Source organism: Asterias rubens, chromosome 8, assembly GCF_902459465.1.
Source record: "Asterias rubens chromosome 8, eAstRub1.3, whole genome shotgun sequence".
Taxonomy (NCBI): domain Eukaryota; kingdom Metazoa; phylum Echinodermata; class Asteroidea; order Forcipulatida; family Asteriidae; genus Asterias; species Asterias rubens.
In genome coordinates, this window is record NC_047069.1 from 18945311 (window position 1) to 18961103 (window position 15793).

General features: G+C 39.2%; 1 protein-coding gene across 1 annotated transcript in view; it reads left to right on the forward strand.

The window, feature by feature from the left end:
• LOC117293921 (gamma-aminobutyric acid type B receptor subunit 2-like) overlaps positions 1 to 15793 on the forward strand; it is a 45900-nt gene that overhangs the window by 19074 nt on the left and 11033 nt on the right. The window contains exons 5-10 of the mRNA XM_033776404.1: positions 1953 to 2141; positions 5925 to 6188; positions 6817 to 6877; positions 7398 to 7487; positions 13913 to 14063; positions 14933 to 15065. Coding sequence (XP_033632295.1) covers positions 1953 to 2141; positions 5925 to 6188; positions 6817 to 6877; positions 7398 to 7487; positions 13913 to 14063; positions 14933 to 15065 — 888 coding nt within the window. The remainder of the gene's footprint in view (positions 1 to 1952; positions 2142 to 5924; positions 6189 to 6816; positions 6878 to 7397; positions 7488 to 13912; positions 14064 to 14932; positions 15066 to 15793) is intronic.

A 15793-nucleotide genomic window follows, 5' to 3' on the forward strand; every position in this document is an offset into this window, starting at 1 on the left:
ATTTTTAACACGTTTCCGGGTCATGATTCTGTTCCGGAACCTAGTCAGGAATCAAGATCCGGAATCCGGGTCAATTCTTAACCGGGAGTATTCAAAGTGTGGCACCCTCTCCAACTATACAATCGAAACATTCTTTGGTCAAAGTTGAGCAGGACTCAATCCAGACCTAACCCATATATGGGTCAGTATGACCCGGAACCTGTGACAAAAAAAAACGGATCAAACTGACACAGAACCAGAGTTTAAATCGCATTCCTATAACGCGTTTACGGGTCAGCCTGTTCCGGAAACGAGTCAAGAATCATTGAATTAGAAATCCGGGTAATTTATGAGTGTAGCCCCCTCAAAGCCTTCCGCGGAATCCTTCATCTTGCTCTTGCTCTTCGTGGTCATTCACTTTCTTCCTCTGGTGTTAAAGACCTTTCCTCGATGAACTATGGAACTACAGAAATGTCTAACGAATCAATAATTTGCTATATTTTTCACTGGCAGACTCTTGAGTCTTTTTCAATAATGCCGTTTTCCTAAGAGCATTCAATATTTTCATACTAAGACCTATTGTTCCGTCCTGATGACTTTTTATACTGTATATCACAATATAGAGAATGTGTACCTTTCCAGGGTCAAGTTATTTGCGTCGGATGGGGAAGAATTTGTTTGTATATGACTTTATAACTATGAATAAGGGAAAATCCACTTCAAGTAAACTGGCGCTGTGTTTTACGTCCACTGAAATAACATTTACACTACCAAAATTCTTAGATAAGGAGGATTTGAAACTTTGCATGGTGGAAACACGAAATGGAATGGTTTGCGGTAACACTATGTAATGACTTTCTTTAAATAAGTTGGGGTGGTTCTGAAAAGAACCGTTGGTTTCAACTCGACGTTTCGATCAGTATGCTCTGATCGTGTTCTGGAGAAGGATTCTTGGAGCTACTTTATTTAGCTGAAATGTTGTTTGCCGAGAAAACAAAATGCAAGAAACCAGAAACGGTACTTGTGATACGATATGGATGGTTCCTTATTCTAGAAAGAACAATTTGCTCTGTGCTCACTATAAAACGTTGCCCTCACGTTGCCTAACTTAATCAAGTGATAGCTTTTGGAGTAATTTGATGACCTGGTTACACATGACAGGTTTTACAGGCAACTTTTAGATCACAACTCCATTGTGTACAAAAGGAATACCTTGGTGGCATTGTTTTAAAGGCAGTGTACACTACTGGTAATTGTCAAAGACTAGTCTTCACAGTTGGTGTATCTCAACATATGCATAAAACAACAAACCTGTGCAAATTTGAGCTCAATCGGTCATCGAACTTGCGAGATAATAATGAAAGAAGAAAAACCTTGTCATACGAAGTTGTGTGCGTTTAGATGGTTGATTTCGAGACCTCAAGTTCTAAATATGAGGTCTTGAAATCAAATTCGTGGAAAATTACTTCTTTCTCGAAAACTATGGCACTTCAGAGGGAGCCGTTTCTCACAATGTTTTATACCATCCCCCCATTACTCGTCACCAAGAAAGGCTTTATGCCAAGAATTATTTTGAGTAATTACCAATAGTGTCCACTGCCTTTAACAGTTCCCCAACAAAACGATTTCAAATTGAAACGCGAATGATTATTTATTCTAATTTGAGAATGCCCAGAGAACTGAGAATTGCCTCCTTTGACTCGGCAATTAGCTCAAACACGATTATTTTGTGGAAGTCGTAAAATATAATTCACATATAACACAAGAAAGGGAATAGTCGTTCAACAAATAAAACAGTGAAGATGAAACTAACTAATGCTCGAAGGTTACGTTTTGACTTCGTACAGTACAATAAAGCTATTTTTGTGCTTGACTGACGAATATTATCAATTGTGTTGAACTGAATCAGATAACCTACAGTGCGATCTGTTACTAACAGGGTTCATATTTTGCTTTGTGATCCATCTCACCAGGCCTACAAGAGTGAAATGTACGGCTCTAAGTACGTCTGGCTACTACCAGGTTGGTTTCAGAGAGAGTGGTGGCGTGCCGAAGACGATACGGATTGTACGGCCGATGAATTAGCCAAGACGGTAGCCGGTTACTTCGCCATCGATAGCTTGGACATCAATATAGATAACAGAAGCTCCATCTCGGGTCTTGTAAGTGATGGATCTCCACTATATCCTCAATTACCACCCCACCCCCTTCCCTGCCTGTAATGATGCGGCAAAGTACTGTTTTTAATAATGCAGGCGTTTTGGTCAAACTGTACGGCATACTTTGGAGATAATGAGGCGACAGAATTTGCAGGAAAAGAGGACTTGCTTGTCAGTTCAAAGTGATGCCGAAAATGTGACAATTGCAATGATTACTCGGGGATCGTCTGCAAAAATGAACTATGTAGAAAGGGTAGACGGGCATTAACTTACACTGACATTCTCAAAATCGACACGGGACTGGAATCAGCAGATTTCAAGTCAGCATTGGGGGGAGGCAGAAAGGCTTGGGGAACCATCGTGATTCGAGGACATCACTCGACTTAAGCAAGCAAGCAAGCAAAACAAATGGTGTGCTACGGGGCAGGTTACTTCCAATCAACACGGTTTACTATCGATAAACATGGTTTACCCATCAATAAAACATGGTTAACCCATCAATAAAACATGGTTTACAAACAATGCAAGCCAACATGGTTTACCAATAATGGTTCACCATTTATGGTTCAGCATAATTGCAACATGGTTTACTATACTTGCAAAATGACTTCCCATCAACACAACAACATGGTCTGCCAGCAATGGAACATGCTTTACTATCATGACAACATGGTTTACCACCAATACACCATGGATTGCTATCAATATAAAATGGTTTACTATCATATTGCAACATGTTTTACGATCAGTGCACATCAATACGAAGTTTAGCATTTTGGTTTTTACATGTACATGAGTTGATGTCGTCTGGATTCGAATCTATCTGCATCCCACGTCTATTAAACATAACCAGTGTTTCACGGGTTTCTTGCAGGCAGTGGACACTATTGGTAATTACTCAAAATAATTATTAGCACAAAACCTTACTTGGTTAAACGAGTAATGGGGAGAGGTTGAGAAACTGCTCCCTCTGAAGTGACATAGTTTTCGAGAAAGAAGTAATTTTCCACGAATTTGATGTCGAGACCTCAGATTTAGAATTTGAGGTCTCGAAATCAACCATCGAATAGCACACAACTTCTTGTGACAAGGATGTTTTTTTCTTTCATTTTCTCTTTCATTATTACCTCGCAACTTCGACGACCAATTGAGTTTAAAATTTCACAGGTTTGTATTTTATGCATATGTTGAGATACACCAAGTGAGAAGACTTGTCTTTGACAGTTACCAATAGTGTCCAGTGTCTTTAATTAAAATAAGAAACCATTACATACAGAAGACATGAACACAATTTTTCGTAAACGAGGCAGATTCATGTTTAATGTCGTTAAAATTAACTCACATATTATTAAATAATGCATATTGACGTATGTTCTGTCTGCATACTCCTGAAGTACTGGCAAAGATTAGCACAAAATATGAAACAAAAATTGTTACATCTGGGTTTTTTCACTGTATAACAGTATAGAGAAACACACAAGCCTTGTTTACTCACTGTTTTTCTCAAACATCAGCATGAAACAAAAACACAACCATCTCGACATAAACAAATACCGTTTTAAGAAACTCTCCAGAGTTAGCAGGCCTTTGTTTCCACCGAGTCCAACCATGGCATACATTTTTTGAATTTTGCTATTTTTCTTTAAGAGCCCAACTCACGCACCAGTTAGCTGCGCCTCGCTCAATACAGCTTATCAAATATTCACTACCCGTCGCTCCCAATCCATATTTTACCATGAAAGTGTGAATGCCTTTTCCCCATCACTGGGTCCCGGTATTTTAAAGGCATTTCTGTAACGTTATAAGACAGGGTTGAGATAATAATATGAAAGAATATGTGCCCTCCGTTTCTACTTGGGCTAACTGTGGCCAAACACTTCCCGCGTTTAATAAATGTTCCCGCCATAATTTGACGGCACTTTGAATTCGTAGACACTCTAATTAGATAGCCCCGAACGCTATTAAAATGTTTGCCAAATAGAATCACAATGCAGATTTGTGTATACTCAAAGTATATATAATAATATGCCACTATATTTTTCCTCAGTTTCTCCTTATGCCAACTGTGGCCCTACACACTTCCCCGTTTAAATAAAGGTCCGCCATAATTTGACGGCACTTTTGAACTCGTCCAATGTACACAGTAAGCTTTCTAATTAGATAGCCCAAACACTATTACAATATTCAAATAGAATCACATTGCAGTTTTGTGTTTTCTCAAAGTATAGATAATAATAAACCACTATATTTGCCCTCAGTTTATCCAGTGGCCCTACACACTTCCCCGTTTAAATAAAGTTCCGTCATAACTTGACGGCACTTTTGAACTCGTCCAATCTACAGTAGACGTGTACCGCTTTAATAAGATAGCTCCGAACGCTATTACAATATTTGCTAAATAGAATCACATTTCAGTTTTGAAGTATACTCAAAGTATTTCAGTTATATTAAGTATCACATCTAACATGTAAGTTGAGAACTATTTTCGCGTTCTGATTACTACCATTATTGAACTTAGTATAATTAGTATACACTAACAACTACTGACCGATATATTAAACAAACGTGCCGGCAATACCGCATGGTTGACCCACTTTTTAAAACGTCTCGAAGTAGTTTTTGAGATGCCGACTTAATTTTGCTCAGTTGCATTTTATTTTAGTAGACAATTCAATTAATCAATCAATAACAAGAAATTTATAAAGCGCCAAAATCAAAAGTTTGCTCTAAGGTGCTGATGTATGGGCACGAACAGGAGACACGTTGTTGATGATACACCTCCTGAAACAGGTGAGCTTTCAGGAGTGTCTTGAACGTATGCATTGAGGTGGTATCTCTTATAATTGTGGAAGTTGGTTACAGATTCTGGGTCCGTACACAGAAAACGATCAATTACAAGAGGACTGGCTAGCATTGTGGTCTAGTGGTAAGACATCTGCCATAGCATAACAAATGCCATGGGTTCGAATCCGGCCCAAATGAATTGCCTTTGAAAAAAAATTCACAGAGCTCAGGAAAAAACTTAACATACAGTGCTAAAAACGCATCGGATTTGGGTACTTTTTGTAACACAAAACACAATGTCCACAGATATACACTAAACTAAATTGTTTAAAAATAATGATAGTAGAAAGCGTACCTTAAAATATTAGTTGCTGAGGTGCTGTAGTTTTTGAAAATTAGTAAAACAATGTCATTAGAAAGCGTACCTTAAAATATTAGTTGCTGAGGTGCTGTAGATTTTGAGAAATGAGTAAAACAATGTCATGAAAATGCGTTTTTACATGCTGAAATAATTTTCGTCTCATGATCACTGAGACGAAAATTATATTCTTGACATTGTTTTACTCATTTCTCGAAAACTACAGCATCCCAGCAAGTAATATTTTCAGGAAAACTTTCTACTACCATTATCTTCAAACTGTGTAAGTTTAATGTAAATCTGTGGACATCAAATTGTTTGTCCTACAAAAAGTACATAGACCCTTTAAGGGTAAAAACCAAACTGTATGCATCTCAGAAGCTCAAAATACTTAGCAACAGATCTCGGTTGTCAAGTGGTAAGACATCTGCTCTAGCAATGCAAAGGTCACGGGTTCGAATCCCACCCGAGTGATTTGCCCGTTGATTTGTGTGCAAATAACTCAGGGAAAATATACACAGCATAACACACATCGGTTTAAGGGTGAACAAAAAAATTAAAAAATTAAAATAAGGGTTAAAATACTTGAAAGTCTGGTGGAAAAGATTGTAAAACTTAACTGCGTCCACTTTTTGTTATCATAGACATCCAACGCCTTCGAGCTAGAGATGCTAAGAAGAGGCGTGTCCACGGCTGGTAGCTACGCCCCTCACTCCTACGATGCCGTCTGGACCATAGCACTAACCATCAAGTCGGCCATGGATCATTTAAATAGGACGGAGGGAGCCAATGGGAACTCGAGTTGGATGCACGTGGGGCATCGTGGGAGTGGCTTCACGTATGATAACCAACCAATGAGGGACCTGTATACGGAAATCGTGTCCGATCTACGTTTTACGGGAGTATCGGTTAGTATAGATAATACAGATTCTATTTATCAACAATTTTAGAACTTTGTTTTTTGAATCTTTTTGATTCCAGCTAATCCCTTTGCTGGTCGGGGTGTTTAAAGCTACATACGAAGTGTGGGCCTGGGAGCAAAAGAGGTCTACATCCACACAGTGATATATACTGTGCGGAGAAATACGATTTTCCTAAGTGTGTAGAGAACAAATGAATGTTCACATAGTGACTGCAACACAGAGATGTGGGTGTATGTGTGTTTGTATTGCCTTACGTCCGAGAACATTTAACAAAAGGGACAATAGGTCCTCACTGGTCGGTACTTTGTTTTCAGGTGTCCTCACTTGTCATTTGTGTACAAAACCAATAGGGATTGCTTCAATACAGGAACAACAGAAAGCACAATAGGTGTCCGCTAACGTACGAGTGCTGTACCTGTGTGTGGGTGTGGGGGGTTACAGGGTATGTGTGGGGACAGACAGTCAATTCGTCACAAGGGCCATTTTGACATGTGGTCATCAAACTTTTGACTTCGGCAAACTACGGTAGGGTTAAAAGGGGGACTTTACTGACCTAAGGTTTTTTTTAATGTCCAACGCATAACTCCTTGTGTCATTTCATTTTGTTTTGAAGGGACCTGTGAGATTTAAGGGACCGGACCGTTATGGTGTGACGACCTTTCGACAAAATCAGGGTGAGGAACATGTAATGTTTTGGAGCGCAATATGGATAATTATTGGACGCTTAGCTGCGTCGATAACATGGACAAGCAATGCGTACATAGTGTAGACCCGAGAACAAAAAGAGGTCCAAGCAATGTAGGTAACTCAGAACACTATGGGTACGTTCGTTTAGCTTCCCTGGGTCGACCCCGCAGTGCTCACTCGGGTGACCCCCTGACAAGAGATAATCGAACGATCACACTTGCCCTCTCGTGGTCACCCCCAAGGTGACCCGGGTGAGCCCCGTCAAAGCTATTCGAACGTACCGGGGCAGACCGGGGTTGACCCAGGGAAGCTAAACGAACGCATCCATTGTGGACTTACACACGTCCACAAAGTGCTTTTCGCCATGATTGAAGGTCAACTAAAATGTCCACAGAGTGTATGTACACAGAGCTGTGGGATTCTGAAAATTTTGATCAATTTAGGGTAATGGATAATATTCAGTATCTTAAGCTAATTCATCTGCATTACTGCGTGTGTTTCTTCCAGGAGGAGAGATGAAACTAGTCGGTTTATACTTCCCAGAGGAAGCAAAGTTAGTCTTCGAGGGAAAAGACCTCACACCCGTTTTCTGGGAAGGTAAAGATAATTTCACTTTAAAATGCTCTTTCTTTACGTTGCGTTCACCGAGCCAGACCTAGAACTCTAGCTGCGTGATAGGTTTGCGGTAATGTAGGTTTGTTGTCGATATAAAGTGGAGAATCCAGCTTTTAGTTCCTGTGTGTTTGCTCTTTAAAACTTCACTGAGAGCTTGGAGGAAGGGCCCTCAACGCTGAGAGTATAGTAAGGTGGAGTACTCATGGTGCTACAAAAAGGGTCATTCTATGGAGATGAATGTATGATATTCCTCAATACGGAACCACATAGTTCTGCGTTGGGTCTCATGTGACAAATGATAACTTTTCCAAATTCGTAGTAATTGGCCAAAGTGATTTTCGTGTGTAAACTGTTTGCGTTAACTCCAATTTTCTCTCATGTGTTTTTGTTCGATTTCTTGATAAAATTTATACTTGACTAAATTCCCAAGGGCACTGTCAATAGCCAATTCAAGTCTGTGTGTTTGGCCAAATGCATTTCCAGATTGATATCAGTCTAAAGTTGACTGAGGGAAATTGTTCAGTCTTCCTGTCCCTATAATGTACACGAGTACCCAGCTGCCGTTGTGTTGTCTTAGCATCGGAGTCAGTTTGGTTTGTCTATACGCTCAATCGATTCGTGGGCCGTGCAAACTCGCTAAGTGACGGCGCAGATTTCTGGACAGAGCGGCCAGGTGATTGTAGAAAATGTCGGGTGGTTATATAATATAATAAATTGTGAATGTGGTAAATTGAACCGATGCTCGACCGTGTGTCAGTACTATCACCTGCAGATGGGTGGGGACGGGCACTGGTATCAAGTTATGTCCACACATCGTGTTGTATCGGTCAACTTTTTATTTTATTTTTTTACAAAATCAAAAAATTTAAGTTGGATTTGAAACTTTGCATGTTGGAAATACGACTTAGTAAAGTTTTGCGGTAACACCTGGTAATGACAATCTCTAAATGACTTGGGGTGGTTCTGAAAAAAGGTTTATGTCCACACATGCTCATCAACAACGATAACATGACTGAGTCAGTAGAATAAGAAAATTAAATAAGGGGGATTTAGACTTTTGTATGGTGGAAGTATAACTAAGAAAGGTTTTGTATGTCCATCAATTTAGCTAGCGGCAAAAACAATTCACCTCCCAAGAGTTCGTTCGGTATTTGATGCTTTAAGCCATTTCTGTCTCCACCATCCCAGGGGGGATTGTGAGGACTCTCCCCTTGTAGCTAAGTGTTAACCCCGTACCCATCGCTTATTCAAACACCAAGCTGTTTATATCCAACTCACTTTTCAGCTTCGATTTCTCCCTATCTTCTTTTGCTTTTTGCTTTACCGAATATAGAACACCCCTCTAGAGAGAGTCGGACAACCCATCGCAGGTATCGATTAATGACACCAGTGGTTGTTTTCACTTTGCACGGGGGTCATGTCCTCGACTCGTAATAGAAACCCTCCAATAACATCGAGAACTGGTTGATTTCATCCCCTCTCTCCAATTACATCGAAAACTAGTTCATTTTAGCACTTGATTTTTTTTATTGTTTTGCTTTATTTTAAGTAATCGAAATATTACACGAGGATACGAATGTTTGTTAAAAACGTATTTATTATTACTGTGTGAAATGAGATACCCCACTCTCGTGTGTCTGGATCCCTATGGGGTCAACTCAATGCATTTGTCATGAGTAAATATTAGCGCTGGATATTGGGGGGAAACTAGCACCAATCTATTCAACTTGTGTGTTTTTGTTATTAGCTAAAAACGCCTGTGAGTATTTTTTTTTACCGCGGCACGTAAAACAAGATACGCTGATATCACATTGCGCATTCAATATGAAATGAATGCCGAGCCCGCCCGCAATATAATGATAATATGGCACGTAAATTAAACGTTTCTTTATTTGCAATAACATGGTTGATTGCAAATACAATATATGTGCAAATTGCATCTTTTTCAATATGGTTCTTACAAAATCTCACAGAAGGCGGGTGAGACTTGGCTGGAGGGTGAGAACAAAACGACTTTTAAGCACAAATCACAACATTGATGGTGCAACACAAATAGGACCACACTGGAAACTATTGGTAATTAATCAAAATAATTGTAAGCTTAAAAACTTACTTGGCATTAAACGAGTAATGAAGAGCTGTTGTTCACAACATTGTCAGAAACGGCTCCCTCTGAAAAATTAGTTTTGAGACTAAAAAGTGGTAATTTCTCACTCAAATGGTATCGACTTCAGGCCTTTGGGCTATCAAAAGCGTCGAAAGCGCTTGCTCTGGAATGAATGGTTGGAAAGATGTTTTTTTTAGTACCCATACAAACATGTCTAACAATTGCGTGGTTGTCCTATTTACTTTGGGATGGAGTAACATGGTCCGCCATTTTGTGGCATCAAACATATTGGTTTATCAAAATGGCGGACCGTACTAGTTTCCGAAGTAAAAATAAAAGCACACACAATGTTATTGCGAAACGTACTTGTGTGAATCATTATATTTTACCCTTAAAACATCTTTTCACCCATATTCGTTTTATAGCAAACGCTTTTTAAAGCCCAAAAAGCCCAATTCGAGGGCCACGTGTCCCTTGAAGAGATGAATCTAGTTTGGCATCGAGCTTGTAGTTATACGATAACTGTTCGTGATTGTTTATATAGAAACAGATTGGTTCAAAGCGACTTAACCTGGAAACTAGCAGCTTGTATCTAACCTTCTTCATCCATTGAAGTAGTGTTAGCTTCTCTCGTCGACTTTCTCCAGCAACGATATCTAACCTTAAGTATGTTGTTAAAAGGAAACGCATTTGGCAGAATCTTGTGTCCGTTCTTGAATCGCCACAAAATAAGAATACTTGAGTCACATTTTTCGGCGGTGTTTCCTCAGGTTGTTATTTTACTGTGTTATCTTCCTGCGCAGCATCAACAAAATACGTGTGGTTATAGTGTGCATGCTGTGGGCAACGGATTCGTAACAGTTTATGCTTTGGGCACCAAGTTGCTAAAAAGCTCTTTAGTCTTCGATCAAGCAATTTCACCTTTCACATCGCGGTAGATTGACAAAAAAACGTAATAACCTAGTTCTGCTGTTTAAAGGCACAGGACACCTTTTGTCATGGAGCAGTATTCTGACTTGGTGTATTCAATATGCATACATTAACAAATCTGTGGAAACTTGAGCTTGATTGGTCATCGAAGTTGCATGAAAATAATGACAGAAAAACCACCCCTTTTGCACATTGTGTGTGCTTTTAGATGCCTAAATAAAAGGCTTTAGGCCTGAAGTCTTTTTTCATTTGAGTGAGAAATTACCTCCTTCTCAAAAGCTACCTTCAGAGGGAGCCATTTGTCACAATATGTTATACTATCAACAGGTCTCCATCGCTCGTAACCAAGGAGGTTTTGATGCTAGCCATTATTTTGAGAAATTACCAATTGTCCATCCAGTGCCTTTAGAGCTTACATTAAAACATTGTAAAATCAGTTTCTGCAGGCCCTTTTATACTAAAAATCCCCAATTACATATTTGTAAATCCAATTTTAGGAGATTTCCGGGCATTAAAATAACACGAATATCTAAGTTATCAGGGAGTTTTTAATCGGTTTGATAGTTACTAGAAATTATTATTTACGACCACTCATCATTATCTATACCCACCACTTCTGTCCATTTTAAAATGACGTTCATACGAGCACATACAAGTCACTAGGGAACCTACCCTTCTCATTAACATCAACAGCTGCGGTCAGAAAGCTCCGATGAACGGCGAGGGTGATGCTCGAACGACTCGCTCGGATAAACGAGAGAAGCAGAAATAATCCGGATTGAAGAGAACAAATATTACTTTACAAGGAGCTTTTGAGATGGAGAGATGACTATAATTTGATTTTGGTGTTTCACTGGGGATTTGCTGAGGTTGATGACACTGAGTCGGTGGGTGGAATTATTGCGTAAAATAGAAAAGATCTCACTGAGAACGCTTTACAAAATCAACATTCAGCAGACAAAATGTGCTGTTTTGTATATAAACAAAATGTTTTTTCTTTGTTCCAGCCTAAATTATGTTAAATTTACCCAGGCAGTTTCCCTTGTGATTTAGATACAAATTAAGACATAAGAAGAGAAAGCCTTATTGATCTCCAAAAAGAAGAAAATGCATTGCTCACACAAGTTTTTAAGAAGCACCACAAATATAAAACAGAAACAAACGGCAGACAAACAAATTTAATCTGCATCAAATTCTATGAAGCATTCTATTAGGCCTAAGCATATACATTTTCAGGAACAAATAGCGAACAAAAAAAAACCTGCACAAATTGTTACCATGTAATGACGTGGTCCTAATAATTTTAGCTGAAAACCGAAATCCTGTAAAATACATTTGACTTAAAACCAAATCTGAAAAAAATTATCTTGCACATCTGAAAAAAATTATCTTGCACATCCAAGAGATATACAATATTGTTTACGCAAAAATTAACATCTTTAATAACAATGTGGCAAAAACCACCACACATATTTTGTTTAGGTTCACAAAACCAAATTTCAAAGTGTTAAGCTTCGTATTTCTGTTTCTGAGTTATTTTTGGACTCGTGTAACCGACCCTACTCGAATATTACGTTAAGTGTTCGAAAAATTATTACCTCGCTATTATTTCAAATCAGACACCTTTGGGTAGAGTAGGAAACCTAAACCTGAGCAGATAGTGTTAGAATCCACACCGTTGGGTGTCAATATTAGGCAGTCTGCCACAGATAAACACCATCAGGGAAATTAAGTGACACCACACTCGCACTTTCACCACCCTGGATCTTTTGCAGATTTTTTTTTTTTTTTATCACATGGAAGGCAAAGTTCACAACTTAAGACCTTTACCATGATACAGCCGTCTTGAATTTATTCCACTGATATCATCGTTACCAAACCGAGGCTGGAAGAACAAAAAAGACTGGTATTTGCAAAATGATTATTAGCATTCATTATTGTTATTCGATACGAGGAACATGACCAAGATGGAGGCAGCACGACAAAGGTCTTAATGCAAGTATCTCCAGACGTGAAAATGGAACAAACACCCACTTTCAGACTGCAACGTGGGCAATAGACGCCACTACCTTACCACACACTGTTGATTTACTAAAAAAGGACACCAACACTGACGGAACGCGAGGGAAATTACACTCAGAGATTTTCATCTGAACTAGGCTGAGCATTTTTTGACTTTTTTTCTTGTATGAGGAACTCTCCAGGGATAATTTATTGTCGCAATCGTAGTTTGGGTTCTGTGTTTGAACCTGATTGTACTTTGTCCCCCTTTCCATCAGGAAAGAAAAACAGAGTCCCGTGCGCTCTTGCAATTACTACGCGTGTTCCACAGGGATTCTTTTTTGGTCCACCTTTGTTTATTATTTACACGTGGTCTATATATTTGCGTCCTATGGGGTTTAGACTGTAACGAATGATGTGTGGGATGAGGCTACCCTTCAAAACCGGATTGCTAGTAACAAAATGGGATAGCTGGAAGGGGAAATCAGCAAATGAGGAATAAGAATATCCTAACGAAAAAGTCATGATGGCTCCAATTAAGACTTATTGTTGGTGTTTTCGACGTCGTCGTCGTTATCGTTGTAATTATTCACGTTTTTGTTGACGTTTTTGTTGTCGCTGCTATAATTTTTTTTTTTTTTTTTTGTGGTTGTTACTATAGAGCAAGTTCGGGTGATCGACTAGCTAGACTTTACCAAAAACTGTGACTTCGATATAGTCAATGTTCTTGCGCTCAATGACCCTTTTCGAAACCACTATTTCGGCTTAGGATTCGGCTTAGGCTAGCTTGGCCCGCGGTTGTTTTGACAATTTGCCCGTGCTTTGCGTTTACACGCTCAGGGCTTCAGACGAGAGAACGGAGCCTGAAGCCGAATCCCAAAGCCAAAGCCGTCGATTCGAAAAGGGCCTATGGTTTCTGATTAGTCTAGTCGGTGTAGTCAAGTCTATTCCGACCCCCCCCCCCAAAAAAAAAATAATAATAATAATAATAAATAAATAAATTGCTCATAGATGGATTGCACATAGCGTCATCGACCGCCATAACTTTGATGATGGAAAATGGAATGGTTGCATGTGTACACGTTTCATCAAAGATGGTGGTCAATGACGTCATGTGCAATCCATCAATGGGAGACTTTGGAACGCTAGATGGCAGCAGACTTACTAGGTAAGTGTCTACTGTTTTCGTATTTCTGAACACGCGCAGATTACCGAGAACAATGACATTTACCTGGTAATCCTGCTGCCACAAAATTTCCAAAAAGTCTGCTATTGTTGTCGTCGTTGCTGATTGCCAAGAGTTAAACAATTTACGTGTTTTACACAAAATGCAGTAAACTTATTTTGCCATTTCTCGTCATTTTTACAGGGGGACTCCTACCCGTTGATAAGCTACGGGTGTATGATCAACGTCTTCGTATTAACTATGTCGCATACATCACCACCACTGCCTTGTCAGCGTGTGGATTAATACTGGCCGGCGTCTTCTTATTCTTCAATATCAATTATCGCAAAACAAAGTAAGTATTAAAAGGTTTTCTTGGTTTGTTAAAATCAAATGTAAAAAATATTGCATGTGGCAGTTGATTGTTGGCACTAATAGTATAGGGTAGATAGGAAAAAAATTGGAAGAAATGTGCCTTTGATGTTACAATCATGAATTTGGTCCACAACCAGGGTTTGTCGCGACGAGACAGAAATTTCGCAATAGGGCCATCGCAGATTTATCTATTTCAACATTCAAGTCTGTACTTGCTTATTGTAGTCAAATAAACTATCTTTCTCGCCACACATGTCACCAATAAGGCACGTAGTTCTACTGAAGCAGGAGACCTATGGTACCGCAAGCAGCGAATTGAAGTTTTGCCCAAATCGCTCTCACGGAAAACCTTAAGTAAATCTATTTCATTTTTGTGTCCCATTATATTTTTGTGTCCCAATATTACACTCTAAACAATCCTAGGTCAGAATTTACCCAGATTCCGTGTCCAAGGGGGCCTGAGCTAGGCTAAGACGGAATACATATTGATTGTGATTCTAGCCCAGATTATGCGTCACTTTTAACCAACTTTTGAGGCATTTTGACACATATTTTTGGGTCACAGTAACCCAGAAATGGGTCAGGCTCCCTGTGACTCGAAACGGGTCAATCCTGAGGGGGTTTGACATTCATATTGTTCAATACAAACTTGACTACTTTGAAAAACAATATGAGACTTTTTGGGACGATAGGTGGCAGCAGACTTACCGGGTAAAGCCATTGTTTTCAGAATTATGCGCATGCTCAGAACTACGTAAACAATGGAAATTACCCGGTAAGTCTGCTGCCATCTAGCGTTGGAAAGTCTCCCATTCAACTCGTTATTTCTTTCCTTTCGATTCTACTCAGGTTTATCAAATTATCTAGCCCCAATCTGAATAACATAACGATAGTCGGGTGCATCATGGTGTACGTCGCAGTCATCATGCTGGGCCTTGAGTCAGAGAGAGTCGGGTTACAAGTTTTCACACCGCTTTGCACGGTAAGCATATCGGCCGTTTTAGAAATCAAGGCATCAGTTTCGTCTCTATAGCTTGACATGATTGGTAGAGCTGACCAAGTCGTTACAGATAGTGTTCATGTTTTGTGTGATCAATATTCTTTATATACGTGACGTTACAAACCTGTGAAACTATGGACTTAATCCATTGCGTGTGCAGGGGGGTCAAGAGAAAACAGTGTAAACATGGCACAATTTTCCTTTATTTATGGTTGTAACAACCGGAATCTTCTCTCATGTTTTTGTTATAATGGTCAGGCACAATGTCTTGAATATGACTGAATTTCATGGGAAAATATTTCACCGAAAACAAAAAACGGTTTTAGTATTAAATTCAGAATCGGTAAGCCTTCAGACTTAAATTTAGCAATTATCCTTTCTTCCTGACTAATCATGTACGACGATGATCACATTTCCAAGCCGAAAGTTTTTGTCGTTTGCACATTTTGATGAAAAAGAAATATAGGCATAAAGGAAACAACTTGTTGATGTGTCAAAATCCCTTAGTTGATTCACAAATTATTTGGAATTTAATTATATACGCACTTTGTGTATTAATGTCATTTTTATGATATTCAAAATGGCCGCCGGTGTGTGATAACTAATGTGCACATGCATGAGACCCGACCCGCGCTTTCTAGTCAGTATAACAGAGATCAATTTTGGTTAGTTATCGGCGCCAGACTGGTTTGGTACTTATCCTTATCCAA